Source organism: Zootoca vivipara, chromosome 14 (genome assembly GCF_963506605.1).
Source record: "Zootoca vivipara chromosome 14, rZooViv1.1, whole genome shotgun sequence".
NCBI lineage: Eukaryota > Metazoa > Chordata > Lepidosauria > Squamata > Lacertidae > Zootoca > Zootoca vivipara.
The window spans coordinates 15,303,752-15,326,613 of NC_083289.1; the positions used below are offsets into that span (position 1 = coordinate 15,303,752).

The 22,862-nt window shown below is 43.8% G+C and overlaps 1 protein-coding gene across 1 annotated transcript in view; it reads right to left on the bottom strand.

Annotated features, from left to right (window-relative positions):
• The window catches only part of HOMER2 (homer scaffold protein 2), an 81,795-nt gene that overhangs the window by 51,831 nt on the left and 7,102 nt on the right, over positions 1 to 22,862 (bottom strand). The window contains exon 2 of the mRNA XM_035130786.2: positions 2,111 to 2,267. Coding sequence (XP_034986677.1) covers positions 2,111 to 2,267 — 157 coding nt within the window. The remainder of the gene's footprint in view (positions 1 to 2,110; positions 2,268 to 22,862) is intronic.

Consider the following 22,862-nt stretch of genomic DNA (forward strand, 5'->3'; position numbering starts at 1 on the left):
ACTGGCTGCAGCACCCTGTCAATGTATGTTTTATGGCAAACCCCTTTGCAACAATTTGCTGTTGTGTGGTGTGCAAAATGTCACTTCATCCTCAGCAACTGGTGGGCAAGAGAAACAAGCTTCTGGGCTGCCTACGAATTGCTCATGGGTAACCTGGAATTTTTTTCTGACACTCAGTTTCAAGCTGCGAATTAGACCTTGCCCTGCACACAGAGGAAGAACACCAGCTTTACCTGCATAAGATCCCAAGTTCAATCCCTGGCATCTCCAGGCGGAGATGGAAATGTCTCCTTCCCTGAAACCCACTGCCAGTCGGTGTATGAAGCAGTGCCCTAGATGAACCAGTGGTCAGACTCAGTAGAAGGCGGTTTCCATGTTCCTATGAGTCAACAACTTCACCCCTCTTATGCGTTTAGCACTGTAACTGGCTCAAGTGGTATTAAAAATAGCTTAGAAACCCTCCCCCTCCTATTCCTCCATATGTTCTATTCTGTGATGTCTTTACACATACACCTTCCCTGTGTTTCTCTTGGGGGAGTGCCATAGCTAAGTGACAGAACACCTGCTTCATATGCAGAATTCAATCTGGCATCCCCAGGTAGGATTGGAAATTCTGGAGATCCACCATCAGTCAGTGTAGACGACACTGAGCTAGACAGACCAATGGCATAAGGTAGCTTCTTATGTTAAAATTTCAGGGTTTCACAACAAGGGCATTGGGGTCAAATTCCACAGCACTACATTATCATCTAAATTAAGCCATATCCCTGATTACCTTTGGAAATAGGGTTCCTGATGGAGACGACATTAATGCCAAACCATGGTTTAGTGATGTGTGAATGAGTTGGTTGTAGCAAGGAGCAATCTATGGCTTGTGCAAACCGCAATTTGCAAGCAACAGCAGAATATAATTTCCCTAAAACTCAGAAATAAGGTAAACAATTGGCTAGCCCAAGGAGAGACAATGTTGCAGGCATATGGCTTGCTGCTATGCCTGAATGACGCCAGAGACCGCTACTGTGATCATAAAATGAGGCATAGATCGCAGCCAGTTTTTGTAAGTTGCCTTGAGCTTAGGAAACTCAAGTCATAACATTAAGTATTGAAAAAAAACACACCAAAACAACATCCTGTATCAGATAGATTCTTAGACTCACATACTATCTCTCTGTGTAGAGATGCAAACCTTGAGATAAAACTCCATAGTTTTATCCCCAAATAGGTTTCTACAACCAACTCTACTTGGAATGGGGAGAGAAAGAGAGGAGCAATATCCCATTGTCCTTCAAACAAAACAAACCCACACAATTAAAATATATGAAATACAGTTAGCAAAGAGCTATTACTGATCATACCGTAGCTTTTATGCAACACTAAAATTACAATCTCATAATTCTTGTCTTCCTTTAGAACTAAGAACAGCTTAACAAAAACTCCCAGCAATTTCTCATCTAGGCACTGAAAAGAGCTCCTTAGCTCCACCATTGCCACAATATGAGAACCTTACCAGACAATTTACCGAGCTACCTCTTATTCCAGCCTTGTAAATAAGCTCAAAAAAGTTGATAGTGATGTTTGTTTGTTGGTTGGTTGGTTTTACAGTTTGGTAAGAGACTAGCAGCCTGTTTTTCCATGCTGGCCACCAGGGGTTATTATGGGATAGGGAACCCTCAGCAGCCAGCTGTCTTCTTAGCAGACATTGTGTGTATTTTAGGGTGAGGAATCTATATTTTATCAAACATACTGGTAAAGGAGAGATGGGTTTCCTGTCCTCCACAGCCAGATGGAATCCAAACAGACTGAAGAATAGAGAGGCCTGTCCCTCCTCCTCCAACACTCACTTGCAAGAAATTCCTGGCTGCCTGTGGCTATCAGGTGAGTTAATAAAAGCCTCTCTAAATCATCCTACCGGTATGCTTTTCTTCCAATGAAATGCATACGTTTTCATGATTAACCATACACCCCAACTTTCCCCCAACAACTAAAGTTTATGAAATATAGACAAGCCTATTATGAGAAATGTACACGAGCCACATTCATACAAATTTTCCCACTTCAATGATATTTCAATTCTGCAAGCATGCCAGATGTATCTGCGCCAACCTCCTACCTTGGTGCCATCCACACTGATTATCCGATAGCTGTTTCTTGTGCTGTCATAGAAGTAGGAAACAGTTACAGCCTGCTTGCTTGCAGGTACCCAGTTCTTCTTGGTGGTGTGGTCAATTTGGAACACATGCGCTCTGGTGGTAAAGATGGGCTGCTCTCTGGAATAGGGAGGGACAGGAGAAATGGAATGCATCATGAGTTTGTGAAAGATGGAAATGCCACGTCTGTTCTGCCCTTGATCAACAACATAATGTTGATCAAGTCTAGCCCAGTGTTGAAGCAGCTCAAGATGAGATCTCTGGAATTCTGAAGCAGGAGAGCAAAGCTACAAAGAGTTACACCACTCAAGTCTTATACCTAATCTGACCCATTACATTTTACCTCCTCCTTATCCTGGGAAGTGCCAAAACTTGCTAGCACAGAGCTGCTGCTTCTTAAATTCCCATGCTATTACCAAGCAGCCAAATTCCACAGCTCCTTTTCCTGCATGCATCACCCACCACTCACGGCTGTGAAGTTATAAGGTTTAAGTGGCTGTTTTCTTCTGGGGGAAATGGTTGTGTGTGCATGTAAAGAGATCATGAGATCCTTGAAAGGATTATGGAATAAATATGTCAGGTAGTTATATGCTGCATGATCACATTCTCTTACCACTGGCACTTTGAAAGACAATAATGATTTTTAAAATATACATTTTTAAAGCTATTAAAGGTTGACACTTAAAACGGGAAAACGTCCCATGCCCAGACCTGTGGCCAATTTTATGACAAATGTGTGTATTTTCAGCTAATGCTGAATTACCTTGTGCAAATACCAGAGACAACTGAAGCTGAGTACTGTAATTCAGGTACATAGTTTAATGCACAATACACATTTCTAAGCAGGTGGCTCTGTTGAATGCTAATACAGCAGGACGATAAAATGAATTCAAATATAATGTGAACAGCCAAACGGCATACAGGAAGCACCATCATTCTTTCCCAACCCCCTTCTGCATTCTAATATGCAATCTCCAATGTAATCCACGCATATAAAAATGACCAGTACCTAAGTGGTCGAGAAATGAGATTGCGTCGTGCATTTTATCTACAAAATGCAAAGGTTCCCTAGAGTAAAGCTTAATTTTAAAAATCCACAGTTTGAGGGAATAAAATCCTGCTTCTTGGTTTCATTCCAGGTGCAGGATTCTTATAGCGGGCATTCCTCACAAACAAGTAAAGAACTACTTTCCACCAATTCTTGCAATTCTCCCTTTTACTTTGCCTTTTTGTAAGGGACTCGGTACAACTTACAAAAGTAAAAAAAGGAATATGAGGTATCAACCACATGTGGTGTGCTCATTTTAAAACTACATTTTGTTCCTCAACACAAGTTCCAGGTCAGTTTAAAAAACGAACAAACTAAGGTCAGTGTCCTTCTGGAGAGAGGGGGAGAGAATGTGCTGCACACAAGCATATACTGTGTGTTTGTGTGTGTCAGTGTGTGTGTGTGTGTGTGTGTGTGTGTGTTGAGCACAAGCACCCAAAAAAACCATCAAGTCTCCAAAACACAGAGAATGCTCTTGGACATTCAGCCAGCTGCACAACTCAAGCTTTTTTCTCCTTCACTAACCACACTACAACTGCTCTTCTGTTTCTTCTCTAGCCTCTAATCAAGCAAGATGTGGACCACAGCTAGTAGCCAAGAGCCATCAATACAGATACCGTATAAGGAAACAGTTTCTAGTCATCAAGGGTGACTGAAGCAGCATTTTTGATAAAGACTCTTCTACCTGCAGAGAAGGCTCCACACGCATAATAACCAAAACCTTGTCCTTAAATGTCCCCCTGCAGTAACACTCCTTGATATAGGCACATAGCTCCATCTTTTAACGGGGGTCAGACTAACAGACCCCCCCCCAAGTGTCCCTGTTTTCCAGGGACAATCCCAGATTGCTGTCCCAGTTTCTGATTTGATCCTGGAATGTCCCACTCTTCCTTTAAAAGGTAAAGGTAAAGGGACCCCTGACCATTAGGTCCAGTCGTGGCCGACTCTGGGGTTGCGGCGCTCATCTTGCGTTATTGGCTGAGGGAGCCAGCGTACAGCTTCCAGGTTATGTAGCCAGCATGACAAAGCCACTTCTGGTGAACCAGAGCAGCACATGGAAACACCGTTTACCTTCCCACTGTAGCGGTACCTATTTATCTACTTGCACTTTGATGTGCTTTTGAACTGCTAGGTTGGCAGGAGCAGAGACCGAGCAATGGGAGCTCACCCCGTCTCGGGGATTCGAACCGCCGACCTTCTGGTCGGCAAGCCCTAGGCTCTGTGGTTTAACCCACAGCGCCACCCGCATCCCTATTTTCATCGGAAAAATGTTGGGGGGGGGATGGAGTTATGTGACCCCCAAGCCAAGGAGATAACTATACAACCTTTAGAAGACACTTGAAGGCAGCCCTATATAGCCTATCAAGCCTCTGATGAACCACACTGCTTCTAACATCTTGGTGTTCAAACCAATAGCAGCTCTGGAGTTCTTTCAACAGGGGCTCCATGAAGCCTACACACTTGATAGTGTTGAGCCTATCGCAAGAGATCAGTGGTTACCAATGCAGTTTCAGGCACCTGTGGAAGGCTTCAGTAAATGTGTCCTCAAAAAAAGCAATCAATCACTATAGTTGTATGCCACCTTTCCAAAGTTAAAATCATGTGGAAGGCAGCTTACAACATACAAAAAATGACATAGCCACAAACATTAGTATTCATAAACAATGAACGAAACATGAAAATGTGCACAACCAGACTGAACAATTTCCACATGAATCATAGCACCTAAAATGAAGACACAAAAAATTAACAGCAACCACCCCCTGCCAACGAACACCCCTTAACAACAACACCCCCCAGCCCAAGCATCTGTTCAGCAGTCTCAGCTTTTGTAGCTGGAGTCAGTTCGGGACCTGCCCTCCCAGGCCAAGTGGAAAAAGGCCTGCCTGCAAGACAAGGGTCAGGTCTTCCAGGAGTCACAGCCAAGATGCATGAGACTGCTTGCTCTTTTTGTTCACTTGCTCATCTTCTCCTACATGGAACATGGCCCCTTCATCAAATCCACCTTTTCCTGGATGCCAGGATTGGACCCCCACCTTCCTCTTCCTTCGGAATGGAGGTAGTGTGAAAGAGCTTTTCCCTGTGACCAAGTGCAGTGGTGGCTGATGTAGGTGCCTCAGTCTATTGATTAGGGGAGGGTGGTTTTCCTGCACCACTTTGAAAACCTGCCTGTTTCTGTACTTTTAAGGTGTGGTGACTATTTGTGACTGGCACCCACAGAACTTCCTCAAAATTCCAAATGTGCCCCCCCCCCAAAAAAAGAATGGAGGCCCCTTCAATAGATAATGATGGCCACTGACATCAAGCATGCACATTATCAGCTTTTAACATTTTCAAACCAGTCCTCATTAAACAGCTCTACATAGTGAATTTTCTCCAAGCATCCTACACACCCACAATGCCAGGGGAAGGGAAGAAATGGTATATGTACATAAAAAGCTGAAAAATCCAATAATGACAAAACAGTGGGTGGAAGAAATGGTGAGTCTTCTTAAAGAATTTCACTTGTTCAAGCTGCCTTACATCTTGTGTGCACCTTCAGTTTCTGAACCAGAGCCAGATTTTTAAAAGCCTACATACCCAAGATTTATCCTTCATCTAAAAAACAAGCTTACATCTGATGATTCGATCATAATTTGAACATATTTAGGTGTTCAGAAGCATGCCAGGTGTCAGGTGGTAAGGCAGCTGAAATGCTCTGTTCTGGATTTGTAAACATTCCCAACAGCCAGGCATAAGCCAGCATGGCAGGGTGGCTAGCATAGGGGCAGGGAACCTGTAGCTCTCCAGATGATCATGAATCGTAGCGTTGGAAGGGACCCTGGGAATCAACTAGGCCAACACCTTGCAATGCAGAAATATGCAGTTGTCCTATACAGGGATCAGACTTGCAACCTTGGCATTATCAGCACCATGCTCTCACCAAATGAGCTATGGTGGTCATCTTGGACTCCAACTCGTATCAATCAGGCTGAGATGCCCCAGCCAATGGTCAGGAACAGCAGGAATTGGGAGCATAATAGCAGTCCTGCTGGATGCGACGAAAAGGCACATCTTAATCCAACATCCAGTTCTCATGATGGCCAACCAGAGAGATATAGGAAGCCTGCATATCTTAGTTCTTTGATAACTTTCTGGACAATGCCACCCAAGATCCAGGGATTCATTCATTTTTAATATCACAATTGTAAGACCTATGTGTTACAGTGCAACTCAGTTTATTAGACAGCAGTGTACACGTACAAGTTTGTTTGCTGAGCAGGTATCCTTCCCCATGCCCTGGTTCTTTCAAATGCCCACATCTGATGCACAAAAAATGTATTTTGCACCCAAACAGATGACAAGAGGGACAAGCTGAATACAAAATGGCCCCCTATTATATAATATAGTCTTATGCGCACGCACACACACACACTTTAAGAAACCAGAAGATTATTTTGTTTTTGTTGCAACAGACAAACACAACTACCCGTCTGAAAATTGTTAGCTATAACTTATTTTAAATATGATAAAAGCAAAGCAATCATGTGTTTTTAAAAATGGATTTGGGGGTATTAATTCATGCCTGCAATTAATAATAGGCCTGCAGTGTATCAGCATAATTTGCCTATGTATATTCAGGAAGGAGGGGGTGAATGGATGAACCAGTTCACAACTTCAAAAATTAAAAGGCATTAAAAGGTGGGGGGGAGAGCCTGTTCTTGCGCCTGAAGGCAAAGCTGAAGAAATATGTTAATTATGATGTAGTTATAAATCCTATTTTGTGTGGCACTGAACTATGCATAAACGAGATTCCACAGCCCATGTATACTTGAATTTTACACAAGACTAGAAATTGTTCGGCAAGAATACCACCCAGGACACAGTATTAAAATGAAGGATATAAACCTGCCTGGTGCTGAGCTTCCTCCACTTCTGATTTATTTCTGTGCTCTTCACACAACAATGAAGCTCCTCTGTCCACATCTATGCTTGCTAGCAGCAGGCCTTAAAATAGAGACCCATTCCCAGACTATTCTGAGCACCTATTAATCCCAAGGAAAGGAAACCTTCGAGGGTTGTTGGACTACAACTCCCATCATCCTTCACCACCCATGGCCCCATCTGAACTGTACGTTTAAAGCGGTATCATACCACTTTAAGCAGTCATAGCTTCCCCCAGAAAACCCTGGGTAATGTAATTTATTAATACTGCTGAGAAGTTGCTAGTTGACCCCTATTCCCTTCACAGAGCTACAATTCCAAGAGTTCTCTGGGAAAAGAGAGATTGATTGTTAAACCAAGCCTTCAGACCATAGCTGTCAAGTTCTCTCTTTTTTAAAGGGAAATTCCCTTATGCTGAATAGGCTTCCTCGTGAGAAAAGGGAAAACTTGACAGCTATGCTTCAGACATGTATATAAAGCTTCTCACCCTTCAACAAAAAGTTGAAAGGTTGGAGTTCTGTTCTGTTGTTGTGGTTATTCCATTCCATTTGAATATTGATCCTAATAGGAGAAGACAGGTAGCCCAATCAAGCCTTTTATACTGCTAGCAACCAGCACTGCGAGGGATGTGAACAGTGTCACTTATAGATTGACAAATGGAACAGACAGACTAATTGTATTTTAGTTGTCTTTGGACAGCTTGAAAAAATCACATAACCATATGGTGATTATTTCCACTGTGTTGGAAATAAATTTAACACTTACCACCCTCAAAAAACCATGTGGGTTTCTTTTTTGCTGCTGTTGTCGTTGGAAAAAGTTAGAATCTAGGGTAAATGGAACACTGTCAAGCTTGTTCAACAAACCAAGCACAGAACATTTCCTCCAGAATCCTAGTTCAGTACTAATCCCAGAGCCTGAGGGGAGCACAATCATTGATCCTGCTGACTGTGTGATGGGTCACTCTGATGGTGTACTGTACTGTCGGAGCAGCTGGAGAATTTATCAGAGAAAGGAGGCACAGCTGCCGCCTGCTCATTTGGTGGTCCATCATCAAAAAAGTGTGCCCTGGTACTGAATTCCAGGAACAGCAACACCCACACCCACACCAATAAATCTGCAATTGCAACCACTTTAAGACAGGCTTTTAATACACAGAGCTGACTGCCTTGACAGCTGAAACAATGAGGGTCTTATGAGGACAGACACACTTCAAAACCTTGGAATGCCTATTTTGACGAGAATGGAGGGGAAAAACATACAAATGCCACAGAGGTGGGCTACAGAGCCTGTTTAACTTCCAGCATGAACAAATTATCTCCTTTAAGGAGCACCATCACTTATTATTAGGAATGCAACAGGATTGAACAATTTTGTTAAAATGACTAATGTATAGTTTTTATAATGACTATCAATTAAAGTTGAAGAAAGGTATGGTCTACAAGCACATGAGGCCACCACCATCAGCGTTATTCAAGTGACTTTGCTAATAACCCTAGTTCTAAATACCGGTCTCTGCTATCAGCAGCAAACCCACTTATTGCACTCAGAACCCCAGTGGCAAGGCAGTTACAGGGTTCACAATGCTGAAAAAATGTACAGTTTTGGCACACTTATGTACACAAGTGCAATCTTATTTACTGCTTTCTCAATGGGAATTAACCAACTGTCCCATGGATAATAAACCATGAAACATTTCCCTAGCCTCAGCTTGTATAAGCACATTCTTTTCATTTTATTTATTAATTTTAGCGAGTGATTAACTTGCTCATCGTCATTTGTATCCCACTGAAGCGCTTAGGCACAATCTCTTTTCTACCTCCATCCATGTTTTTTCATTTGAATAAGCAGCACCAGAACCTGACAAGATGCCAAAAATGTCAAACGAATGCATCTTTCATTTCCATGGCAACTTCCACACGTAAAGAATGTACAGAATTGCAAAGATCATAAAAATAACTCTATACTCTGTCCAAACATGCATATACTGTATACATTCCCCCCCCCCAATTTCTCACTGCCCCATCTGCCTTCCTCGCATACCAGTTCATCAACAACAATCTATAATCCAAGACCAGAAAGAAGGTGAAATATGTCCAGATTCAACTTTCTTCAATATTTGGTTCAAATCTCTTCCCCTCTTGGGATAGGACAGGATGCATCTGTTTGGATAAATTGCTCTTTTCATTCTGAACACTCTAATCGTGCACCCCAAGGTTGTCCAGCGTTGCATTATACCCTTTCTCTGCTTCCCTCAGCAAGTTTGTCATTATCCACACCCTAATTGCTACCACACCCGGACCTACAGGAACTCATTCATACCTTCTGAATCAGGACTAAGCTGCAGCACACCCATTTTTCACCTGCAACTGGGATGACAAGCACTCCTTAAAACTGAAAGTGCATCCAGATGCACAAAGCTTTGAGGGGCAAGCCCACTGCAGAACAGTACCCACTGCATTGTGTTATGGCATGCACCCTACAGCAGCAGTAAGCCAACATTGTGCCATCCAGATGTCGGACTCCCAACCTCCCATCTAATGTGATCCAAGGAACTAGCCAATTCCCCTTCAACTCCAGAGGGGCTTCTGAACTTAAAAAAAAAAAAGATTTCTGGTGTGTGTTTTTCAAACAGGAAGAGAAATGAACATTCAAACGAAGTGATATACTGTACATGTTCTGCTCCAAAAGATCAATGCAGACAGTCTCTACCTGGAGGAAGAGCAACTAAGCAAATGCATGTTCGGTGTGCACGTAGATACATCTGTCATCATGGCATTTTGAATGCAGGAGCACACCAGGCTTACCCAGATGGGGAAACATATGCTGTTAACACCCATTTTGTTGTTGTTTTATAAGTTTGGGTGCACCCTGCCAAAAGGAATTCTTACGCTCTTCCCAGCAGTTTAGTAAAGCTGGTTGAAATGGCTTGTTGAATAGATTGCTTCAGACTCAACAGGTTTCACACAACATGCAACATGAGTGAAGAAAACTGCATTAAGCGGGCAATCCTCACCTAAAGCTCTGGCAGATTCGAGGCAATGCCTTCAGAGAACTTTCCTTCACCACACCAGTGTGTGTGTTAAGCCTGTAGAACTGCAGAAATAAAGCAATTACTCTAGAAATCTCTCTTTTATAAAAAGAAAGCTGCATTTTAAGTTTTCTAAAGCATGGGACCTACACCGTAACTAGGCTTTTGTGTATCTGTGACTCCATGCAACAAGGAAGGGGGGAGGGAATATGCAGAATTCAGCTTCAGAATCTAAGTTTCCTTCAACAACAACAACAACAACAACAACAGCTTTAAAAATGAATTTAATAATGTGTGGGGCCTCAATGTCATCAATGCTCCTTGATTAGCAGATGTAAACTAAAGTTGCCCTCATAACACCTCGGTTATTAGGAAATCTAGCAGATGTAGTGCTACAATATGGCTAAAGCAAGTCCTGGAAGAGGAGGGAGAGCTCAGATGGAAGGACGACGTGAGAGCCCATTACACAATTCCGACCTCCTAACCATGGTTACCGTAGCAGATCAGGAAAGCTTTAGCAGAAATTAGTTTAGAGCCGAGTTTTATTTTGAGGCCCAGATGAGGACTACAGAAGGTGGGTGGAGGCAGCCAACCTCACATCAGTTACAACTTGGAAGTTACTGTTTCAAGTTGTTTGTCAATTTAACGGAAGTCTACGCTAACAAGGAAAAAAGGGCAACACACTTTAACATTAAGCATCTACTGCTTGTTTGGTCAGAATACATCTGTATCTTTTCTCTCTCTCTCTCTCTCTCTCTCTCTCTCTCTCTCTCTCTCTCTCTCTCTCTCTCTCTCTCTCTCTCTCATATCTGACAAACACAATGCAGAGGTTATCAGAGGGCAGAGAAACAGAACACAGCAAGGTCCCTCTCTTCACTACTGGAATTCTGTGCCCCACTCCGAATCTATCTTCAGTGCCATAACAGCAGTTTCAGTGTATGTAGGCAAAAACAATGCAACAGAATATTTGTAATTCACAGGGGAAGCCTCTTATGGTCCTCAACAGAGATAACACTTAATACAACAACACCTAATACAAATTCTACTTAACACATTACAGCACTTGTCACAACTGAGACCTCAACACAACAAGGGAGGGAAATATCATGAGGATCAGGACTATTATTATTTTTTAAAGTCTCAATTACTGGCAAATCTTTGAGATGAACTTTTAGCTATACTTAAAGCCACCTCTTAAAGGGAGACACCTTCCTTCCATCCCCTTCTTCCAACTTCCTCATTGTCTTCCACTAATTATTTTAAGCATTTAACAATACAGGGAAAGTTATGGCAAATTTTACCTGGGAATATTAAAGAGCATGCAGAGGGGTGGGGAAGGGAGGGGAGAGAATAAATAATGCAGCCAGCCTTTTTGGACAAGTATTCATCTCTGGCCCTACTTCAGTTCCTTGTGAGAATCTAATCCAACAGCCAAAGGGAAAATATAATATAGCTAAACTGCTCATTATCCTGCCACTTTCAGTCAGCACAAAGAACTATCTGTTGAACTATGCCTTATGCTGACCACGGCGCTTTGGCCCCTTCCCCAAACTGGCAACACTGCAAATGCATGTGGAAAGCTCAAACATTACAGAGTACAAAATATAGTTATGAAGGATAGGCATAGGTTTACTTAGCTCAGGAGCAGAGCACTTCCTTTGTATGCAGAAGGTGTCAGGTTCAATCCCAGTCATCGCCAGTTAAACTTGCAGGAGCAGGGAACCGGGAACCTTTTTTTCAATATGAGGGTTGCATGCCATGGTGGCCAATGTTCTGGGGACTCATATTCCAGGGATGGGCAGGGCCAGTGGGAACAGTGAAGGTGGAACAGTGGCTGGGACCTTTACCTTTGTACAGTAGGCTCCATTTCAGCCACCCAAAAGGTAGACACACACACACCTATCTATGAAAGGTTACAGCATTTAGGACTTTTTCATTTTTGGAGGAAAAGCAAGTTGGAGGCGATGTGAAAGACATTTATTATTATTTAAATTTGCATACCGCCCTATACCCACAGTTCTCTGGGTGGTTCACAAGATAAAATCACAAAATACAAACATAAAATACATAATCAAAAGAAAAACAATCCAATAACACCCCCCACCTCCCCAACACATTTTAAAAGGGCATTGGATGCCAATCAGCCAAAGGCCTGGTTAATGAGGGACATTTTTGCCTGGCACCTAAAGGTCTATAATGAAGGTGCTAGCTCAACCTCCCTGGGGAGAGCATTCCACAAACAGGGAGCCACTGCAGAAAAGGCCTGTTCTTCTGTTGCCACCCTCTGGACCTCTTGTTGAGGAGGCACATGAAGAAGGGCCTCAGAAGATGATCTGATGTAGGTTCATATGGAGAGAGGTAGTCCTTGAGGTTTAATAACATTTCTTTTTGGAAATGTGGCACAGGCAGAGACTGTGGTGTCTTTAAGATATATGGTTTATTTACACATATATACATCCCGAGCCTAGTGGATAGAGATGTTTTTCTTCATCTCACACAACGCTAGAACTCATGGTCATCCAGTGATGCTGAATCTTCGAAAATACAGGACAGGCAAAAGGAAGCACTTCCACAAAACAGCATAGAGTCTAATGTATGGAATGGCTGCCAACTTGGAGAGCTTTAAAAGCGAATCAGACAAATGTATGGAGGTGAGGGCTATCAATGGCTGCTAGCCACGATGCCTATGCTCTGCGCTTCCATGATCAGAGGCAAAAATGCTTCTGATACTTGCTGGAAAGCACAGGAGAGGCGACTGCTGCTGTCCTTGGGTCTTCCTTTTAGGTTTCCCACAGCATCTGGTTGGCCACTGTGAGAACAGGATGCCAGACTAGATTGGCCACCAGCTCTTCTTTTTTCCAGTTGCATTCTAAATAAGAGAAATAAGCTGATACCACGGGTATGCATCTTTACAACCTCCTCAGGAGCTTTTGCCTGAGTGCAATGTGTATTGCGGTAACATGCCCATCCAGGCAAGCAGGACGCATGATCACAGGACACATTCCAGTCAGGCAAAAGCTCTTGAGGGGTGTGTGGTGGTGTGGCCTTGAGAGCAGGGCTGATGACTGCAGAGGGTCCCAAGGGCCAGACAGAAAGGAATGGAGGGCCACATTTGAAGTCCCCCAGACCAGGTACATGTAGTGGCATCAGTGTATTTCTTTTACTCAAAATATTAGTTGCTCTTCAGCCACAGCCCTCAGAGCAGCTTACGGGGAAAAACATAAAAATACCAGGAACGGCAACCAATTCAGCTTTGAGCCTAGACAAATTGGCACCAGGCCAACCTCTATGGGAAGAGAATCCCACAACTGAAAAAGATTCTTCTGTGTCTGGTCTTCACTCCTCACCTGCCTTACTTCAAATGGCAGGGAGATGCAGAGCCTCCAAGACCAATTTTTACAGCCCAGCAGGTTAATGTAGGAGCAGGCAGTTTATCAGGCTGTCCCCTGGTCCCAAGCCATTAATTGCTTTGTTCAATGGAACTAACTTGCAAGCATGTATAAGATTACAACCTAGGTGCAAGAAAAAGAGGGTGCCAAGATCCTAATGAGGTTTTATTTATGTTATATTTTGCTTACAGCTCCCTTTCCGTTTTTGTGCTCTTACTCAAGCTGACATACAGCCAGTTTGGACTTTATGATAAGCCATGATTTATCATGGCAGGAATGAGTCACATCAAGTCTCAGCCTCCTGTGCTTCATGCTCCCCTCTCCCACTTCCCTCCCCTGGTATGGCTGCGAGGAGGAGATGTGGAAGCTTTCACTTCTGTTTCCCTTAACCTCAGCTTATCATTTTGTCCAAACTCAACAAACTGTGGTTAATGTTAACTGCAGCTCATTGGAAACTGCAGCTTCAAAGCAAGTATAATGAAGCTGTCTTATTTCAGCACACCATCATTAAGAGTAACCACAGTTTAGGGTTCAGACATATCACTAAACAGCAGTCAGGCCCAGCTCTAGGTGTAGTCCCAGTGGCGCGGGGCGCCAGGGGGGTGCGCTGTGCGACGAAGCCGTGACGAAGCCATGCTGCGTGCTGCGGGGGCGCCGGAGCAATCTCCGCGTCTCAGCGCCCGGGCGCCCGACCTGCTTGAGACGGCCCTGAGTCAGCAGTCAATCAAAACGGAGGTGAAAGCTTCTGATCTCCTCCTCATGGCTACAACAGACAAGGGAGAATTGTGGGCAGTGTGTGAGCACAAGACATGGTTTACTGTGATGTCTGGACCCACTCAATACATTTGCTCAAGAATCAGAGAGAAGGAAGGAGGCTTGGGAAACCTACAAATATTATTTTCATGTTAAGCAAGCCAAATCCATTCATCCCTGTTCGTTGTAGTTTTGTGATGGAATCCCAGTCTCTCTGCTGAACAAGTGTCTTCTTGTTAGCAGCATCAGACTCATAAACACATTCTTGGTACTCGCTGGTGATGAGTAGCTTCTGGGAAATTGGGAAGAGTCATTCTTCCTTCTCACAGAATTGATGCACCACAATTACCTAACACAGGTACTGGTAGGCAGACAAAGATGTTATGGGCTAGTGATTTCTGTGAACTAATTTACAAGGATATGTAGCACAGCATCTCTCCGCTCACTATTTTTAAGCAAGACGTTTCCCACAAATCCCTGACAGTTTTTTTCACCTACACAACACTGCGTGGCAATCCCTTCTGAGTCATGCATGCAATCAGTGATGTGATCCGGTAATATCTCTTATATAAACCTCTGAAATTAGATTCTTAAGAACAATAACTTGAAGTGCCTTCTCTCTTCCAACACCAGGCCTGAAGCATTTTGGCACATCTAAGAGTTTCAACAATGCTAGTATTGTGCATGGCAAGAATCACCGTTTGTACTCAACTTAAACATGTTTGATGTATTACTCACAAATTGTTGCTTCCTTTTCAGTTTACAAAGGCCTTTTCCATCTACAAGTACTGTAGATGCAGAACTACTGTGCTGCAGAAAACAGAAGTACTTCAATTTATAGCTAGGGATTTCTGATTGTTCTAAAAATAGTGGTGGGAATATTTTATAGCGCTCTGTCAATTGTCATAGTAGTAACAGACCACAAATATGCCATAAGGATTTTAAAAGAGTCTGCTGAATCATGCCAATGGCCCATTGAGTCCAGCATACTGTTCTCACCATAGCCAACCAGATGCCTGTGGGAAGCCTTCAAGGAGGAACTGAACATCCCAGCACTCTCCTCACCTACAGCTTGCAGCAACTGGTATTCAGAAACATACTTCCTCTGACAGTGGAGGAGAACAAATCAGTCAGAATTACTAGCCACAGATAATCTTATTCTCCTTGAAGCTGTCTAATCCCTCTTTTAAAGCCACCCAAATTGGTGGCCACCACTGCCTCTCGGGAGAATGAATTCCACAATTTAACTAAGCACTGTCTTAAGGCGTATTTTATCTTGTCTGTCCTGAATCTTCCAACATTCAATTTCATTGGAAGTCCTTCATTGGAGTTCCAGTGTTAAGAGAAAGGAAGAAAAACTTCCTCTCTAGCCACTTTCTCCATACCATGCACGTCAAGTTGCCTCTTCCTTGCCTTTTCTCTAAACCCAAACGTTGCACCCTTTCCATTCCAATGATCATTTTGGTTGTTCTCTCCTGAAGTTTACACTTATATAATGCTTTAGAGAGCAGGAGTAACCAACGTGGTGCTCTCCTGATGTCGTTGGCTTCCAATTCCCATAGAACCAGCCAAGACAGCCAATGGTCAGGAGAGAGGGGAGTTGTTGGCTACCTGTCCTTTACAGTGTTCAAAGCACTTTACATACTGTTATGAGTTTGTGGGTGGCCCATCCCCCACCATCCCTGGATCCTACAAGTGCTAAAATCTAATCAAGTCTTCTGATCCCTGGATCCAGCAAATGTTAACAGCTAACCAAGCCAGGATACCTTCCTGGACTCTGGATCCAGCAAGTGTTAAAATATAAGCCAGGCTAGCTTTCTCTTGAGGTCATCGCCTGGGTGATGGGCCATTAAGAGAACAAAGGGGGCTCTGTGCCAGACAGCAAATGGGTAGAGCCCCTCCTTCCAACTCTGAGATAGTTAGAAGGAAAAAGCCCAAGTTTGGGAGCAAAGTTTTGGTACCATGATGTGAACTAGAAGTAAAGCAACAAGTTGGAGAGAGAGAGTGCAATGCTTGATGTGTGTTTGAATCCAAGGCTGCAGCTATGGGAGAAACAATACCTGTTTAGGGTGTTGATGCTGTATATGTGTGTGTAAATAAACCATATATATTAAAGACACCACGGTCTCCGCTGTGCCACATTTCCAAAAGGAAATACAAACCCTAGGTAAGCACCTGGAACCCTTGGAATCTTGCACCACTTGGAGATTGAGGTGGGATGCAGCAATACGTTGAAGGTACACAAAGCCAGGCCTTCTCTATAGTGGCCCCATATAACCCCTTCATTGGAAACCCTTAAGCAGACCTATAAAACGTTTGTTGTTTGCTGCAATCTTTACCGAACATTGTGGCGTTTGTGCTGATTTTGAGCTACTGTATAGGCAACATCCTCTGTCCATTAACACAAGGGCTCCTTTGATTTGAGTTTTAATGCCGCACAATGGAGAGATCCAATGCAACAGACTGCAGTAGCAGAAACTCACTGTGCAACAGACTATGCAACTGTGCAAGGAAATTGCCAGAAACTTGCCTATGCCTTCTCTAGTGCAACAATGCTCCAGTGGCACGAAAGACTAAGACTGGATATGACCCACAGGATTTTATTCCTAAACCATATCAGCACCATACATTTACAGCACTACTATACGACGTTGGCAGTCATGCCTTCACCCAAAGAACCCTGGGAACTGGAGGTTCTTGAGGATGGTGAGAGTTGTTAGGTTGAAGGATAGCTCAGTTGGTAGACCATGAGATTGTTAATCTCAGGATCTTGGATTTCAGCCTCACAATGGGCAAAAGATTCCTGCATTGCATGGGGTTGAACTAGATGACCATCGTAACCCCTTCCAGCTCTACAATTCTATGACGGCCAATTTCCCTCTTACAGAACTTCAATTCCCAGAGTTCCCTGGACAGAGGGATTGCTTTTTTAAAACCACTTTGAGCACCACAGCTCTGTGAGGGGAATAGGGGTCTCCTAACAATTCTTAGCGGGACATGGGTAGCGCTGTGGTCAAAACCACAGAGCCTAGGGCTTGCCGATCAGAAGGTTGGCAGTTCGAATCCCCGCAATGGAATGAGCTCCCGTTGCTCGGTCCCTGCTCCTGCCCACCTAGCAATTTGAAAGCACGCCAAAGTGCAAGTAGATAAATAGGTACCGCTCCGGCGGGAAGGTAAACGGCGTTTCCGTGCGCTGTTCTGGTTTGCCAGAAGTGGCTTAGTCATGCTGGCCATATAACCCAGAAGCTGTACGCTGGCTCCCTCGGCCAGTAAAGCAAGATGAGCGCCACAACCCCAGAGTCATCCGCAACTGGACCTAATGGTCAGGGGTCCCTTTACCTTTACCTTTTAACACTTCTCAGCACCTTTTACAAACTACCCTGTTTCTCATATTTTAAGACATACCCATAAAATAAGCCATAGCAGGATTTTTAAGCATTCAAGGAATATAAGCCATACCCCGAAAATAAGACATAGTGATAGGCGTAGCAGCAATGCCGGCCACGGCAGGAGGAGGAGGAAAAAAATAAGACATCCCTTGAAAATAAGCCATAGTGTGTTTTTTTGAGGAAAAAATAAATATAAGACATGTCTTATAATATGAGAAACACGGTACTGTCCACATGACTCTTTCAGGGGGAGCCATGGCTGTTTAAATTGGCATCATAATCATAGTGCTTTCAATGTATGGTGCAGATTAAGCCCTAGTCACAGGAGGGAAAATGCTACTCTCTCATCCAGTTCTATACCCCCCCCATCCTACCCGCACCATCAAAGCACCCCATTATCCAGCATTACCACTGATGGCTCAATCTAACAAGTTCTGAACAAGATGCTACAGAACTTCAGTGACCCTACTCCTTGGCATGAATCGCCTCCTTCCTGGTTGCTTTGCGCATTAAGAATTTCCCCCCCCACTCACCCGCAAACCCTCCAGAGCTAAAAGCTTCCTGTCCCTAGCTGCAGGCCACTGCCACTTGCCCTTGCCACATTTGGAAATTTAATCACAGCCTTCTTGACTGTTTTAGGGCAGTAGCATTCAACTACTTGAGAGATGCAAATTATAAGGTTCCCCCACCTCCAACACCCCAAACACAATCACAACCAAGCAAATTCCAAGATGCTATTTAAGGGAAGCTGGCTTGCGGTATTTAGAAAATGGGGGGGGGGAGGGAACAATGTACACAAACATAGCCAGTAGTACACAGGGTGGGATGAGGAAAAAATAGATGATCAACTTTTATAGAAACCTTCCAGAACTGAACCAACCCACACAAATCTGCACATCCAGCAAACTCCTTCTGTGCTGCAGCCATCATTACAGCAGCTGCTTCTAAACATTCGCAAAATAATCACCATTTCAAGGTTCAGATATTGCAGTGATCTTCTAAACGTAGGGGCAGAGAAAGAGGAGCAAATCACAAGAAGCTGGCGCATTAGCTGCTATTGTCTCTAAGCCACATGTGCAAATGTTGTCACTCAACAAGCTGCATACAACTCACAAGCTCTGTGTGACTTTCAGCTAGGGCAGGGATAGTGAGTGTGTGGCCATCCATATGTTGCTAGACCATAAGCCATGCTGTACTGGGGCTCATGGGAGTCCAATGAGAAGCTGGTGGCCCACAGGTTCCCCATCCCTGATCCAGGGGCCTGGAACTGCAAACAAAGGTGTTTCACCCCCGAGTGCATTTTCTACACTACATATTTCAAACCACTTTGAAGCTGGGTTAAGCAAGTCATGGATGGTTCCCCTAAATAACCCCTGGCAATTGTAGTTTTGAGATTATCCACTAGAGACCCCTTAATAGGGTCAAACAAAATGCAAGGTTAAATGCATTATATTTAATGTGCACATTCAGGGGGTGCTATTAGTTAAAGTTGGGGATTCAAGCAGGATTGGGACCTTAACAGGTCCCAATGAAAACAAGCACATATGCAGCCCAATGCTGAAAGCCAGTGAGGTGGAGTGCTCAGAGTGTTGGACTATGCTCGAGGAGGCCAGGGTTCAAATCCTGACTCAGCCATGAAGCTCACTGGGAGACCCTGGGCCAGACTTTGTTTCTCAGCCTAACCTACCTCTTAGGGTTGTGAAAATAAACTAGGGAGGCGGAGAGCTATGCATGCCACTCTGAGCTCCTTGAAGGATACAAGTATTTAATACATACTGCCATTTTCACTGAGAGAAAGACTCCTGGTGACGCCAATGGCAGTTTTACATCCAATGCAAATTAAGTTAGCATTTAGTTTGCAGACACAGTGAACACATAAAACACTTAAAATCAAAAACAACATGGCTTAAAAACACTTTAACTTATACACATGCTTCAAATACCAACAAGAAGATTAAGACATAAAACACTGTGCACTACAACAAAGCATTGCAAAAGAAAGGAAAAGCCTCCTCTAGCTGCTACATGTCCTGCTGTTAACTTTGGCAGAAGTAGTTTCTTTTCTTCCCCATCCAAGATAGAAATGAACAAAGCCCATTATACCTCTGGAATTGTAAACAACAGGCTTCCAAGTCCAGGGCAGTCTCGAGCAGGTCGAGACCGGGACTATACCTAGAGCCAGCCCTGTCCAAGTCCATCCACCTTTCTTTGCAGCCAGAGATTAAAATGTGTACAATTCCACCCCCTCCCTCACAGCCCTTTACAATGAAGAGCACAGCAGGTAGGAGGAAGCCCTTAGGAAAAATCCCTGGCATCTCCAGGCAGGGCTTGGAAAGGCCCATCTGAAATCCTGGATAGACACTGCCAGTCAGAGCAGACAATATTGAGGTATATAGGCGAAGTGTCTGACTCAATATAAAGCAATTTCCTATGTTCCTATATTATTAGTTGGAGTGCAGAAGGTACTGTGTTAAATCCCTGACATCTCCAGAAAGTCGCCTACTTAAAACCCTGGAGAGCTGCCGCCAGTCAGTATGGACCAGCTAGGTGGACCAGTGGTCTGACTCAGTATAAGGCGGTTTTATGCCCCTATTTATTTATTTATTTATTTATTTATTTGTATTTCATAAAATTTACATGCTGCTTGGTTGTAACAAACCAAACCTCAAAGTGTTTTACCAAAACAAAACAAAACCACCCAGTATCAGTAAAAACAGCTATTAACACTCAAAAGAATAATTAAAATCAATGATAAGCTAAAAGCATATTGAAACACATGTCAACATTCTAGGCTTGTTTAAACAAACATGATTTTAGCAGGTGTCAGAAAAGTGTACAGTGGGGGTGCCTGCTTGATGTCAATAGGCAGTGAGTTCGAAGGTTACCACACTAAATCAAAAACTTCTTATTAATACAGAATGGGTATTACGTGGCACCTGTAGCACTTCCAGTCCCGCAGATTAAAGCACTAAAGTGAGCATAAAAGGGGCATCACAGGTAAACTAGTCCCAAATTACTAAAGCTTTGACTTATCACGTGGTTAAGGGTGCCATCTGTGGATTCAAAGAGCCAAGCAGACAGTTCAAGATGCCCAAGGTGGTTTGGGGCTTGCGTTGGTTCCTCACAAGCAGAACACCCATTTCTGAAAATAATGTGACTTGCAAAAGCAATTGGGAAATAAGTTTTTATACAACAGTTTGCAGCAGAAGAGGAAGAGAGAAGCGGCTCAGGACCACTCCATCGACCCTGCTTAAAGATCAGCTGGCTTTTGGCTCTTCCTCAATTAGCCATCAGCTATTCCATCAGGATGATACAGAGGGAGAGATGGAAAGCAGGGTTACTGCACCGGGCGGTGTTAAGAGAACAACTTATTTTACGTCCCCTTTCCATTGCAGCTGGTCCTTACAAAAACACTGTTAAAAACGGATGCCCAGGATCAGGAACAGTCTTGATGACTTTGCTTTTTACTAATCGGTAAGCTGCCCTAGGACTCTTTTTGGCAGATGCATTCGGGAGGAGGTGTGTGCTTTAAATAAATAAGGCATTTGGGTGGGGTCTCTGCCTAGAGGAGCTCCTATGCAGTTTTCTGCATACACCCTTAATGCTTCAAAATTATCTCTATCAGTCATATTACAGCTTCCAATATAGCTTTCACCTCCTGTTCCTGCTTGATATTCATCTTGTTTGCTCAATTGTTCAGAGCTATGCCACTTCAGCACCATCACACAATTAACATTTATGTGCCCAATTTCATAAATTCTGAACTGTGCAATTCCATGCTTAGAGTTGCATGAGTAGACAGAGAAGTGAGTGAACAGAAGGAGGGTGGAATATTTAAGGATGACTACTTGCCATGAAGGGCTAAACAAGAGGAGCAGATAAGTCACAGGAGTACCATAACCTGAATCATAGAATCTTAAGAGTTGGAAGGGACCCCCAAGGGTCATCTAGTCCAACCCCCTGTAATGCAGAAATCTCGACTAAAGCATCCATGACAGGTGGCCATCCAACCTCTGTTTAAAAACCTCCAAGGAAGGAGAGTCTACCACCTCTCGTGGGAGTCTGCTCCACTGCTGAACAACTCTTACAGTCAGAAAGTTTTTCCGAATGCTTAATTAGAATCTCCTTTCTTGCTACTTGAAGCCACTGGTTTGAGTCCTACCATCCAGAGCACAGTGCCCAGTGCGGCCGAACCAGTCGCACAGCCATAAAACTGTCTCTGACCCAAATCTCCTTCCTGTCACCTGACCCATCCTTGGGAACCTCTGTTTTACACAGACCTGAGGGATTCCTCTTTAGCAGGCATCCCCAAACTTCAGCCCTCCAGATGTTTTGGACTACAATTCCCATCATCCCTGACCACTGGTCCTGTTAGCTAGGGATCATGGGAGTTGTAGGCCAAAACATCTGGAGGGCTGAAGTTTGGGGATGCCTGCTCTTTAGTATGATAACCTCAGCCTATTGTTTCATAATGACCTACATTCAACCAGCCCAGCCAGGCTAGATTGTATAGGCTACACCCAGGAGAACTGCTGCAGCCTATACTTTGCATTCAACATCCCTCATATTATCTAAATAACACTAATTTATACTATTCACTAATAAACCCTGGTACCCCAAATCTGCAACACTATTTTTCTTTAAAAATATCTGAACAGTATTCTAGGGCCAAGCATTTCAAGTTCGAGGGGGGCCTTGGGCAGAGTGCCATCTTAGGAACATAGGGAGCTGCCTTATACAGAGTCAGGCCATCCATTGCTACAACTAGCTCAGTATGGTCTATATACTGACTGGCAGTGGCTCCCCAGAAGGTCAGGCAGGGGATACTGCCAGCCCTACCAGGAGATGTAGGGAATTGAATCTGGGACGTTCTGCATACAAAGCAGATGCTCTACCACTAAGCCATGGCCCTTGGTCTGTGAGGCATGTCTAATTTACCTAGAGGCAGCCACGGCAGGCAACAACAGCACTCCAACAGAACCACTGCCTTAATTTCCCAAAATGCCCTGGAGCCACTGCTTTTTTTTCAGGGGGTACTCAAGGGTACGCAGTACCGACACCTCTTCTTTTTTGTTAAACAGTGTGGGACTTCTTGTAACAACTCCATGGTGAGTACCAGCACCTATTTTTCTAGGCGGGGGGCAGTATCTGGGCCCCGGAGCAACACTGTATCCGGGGCAT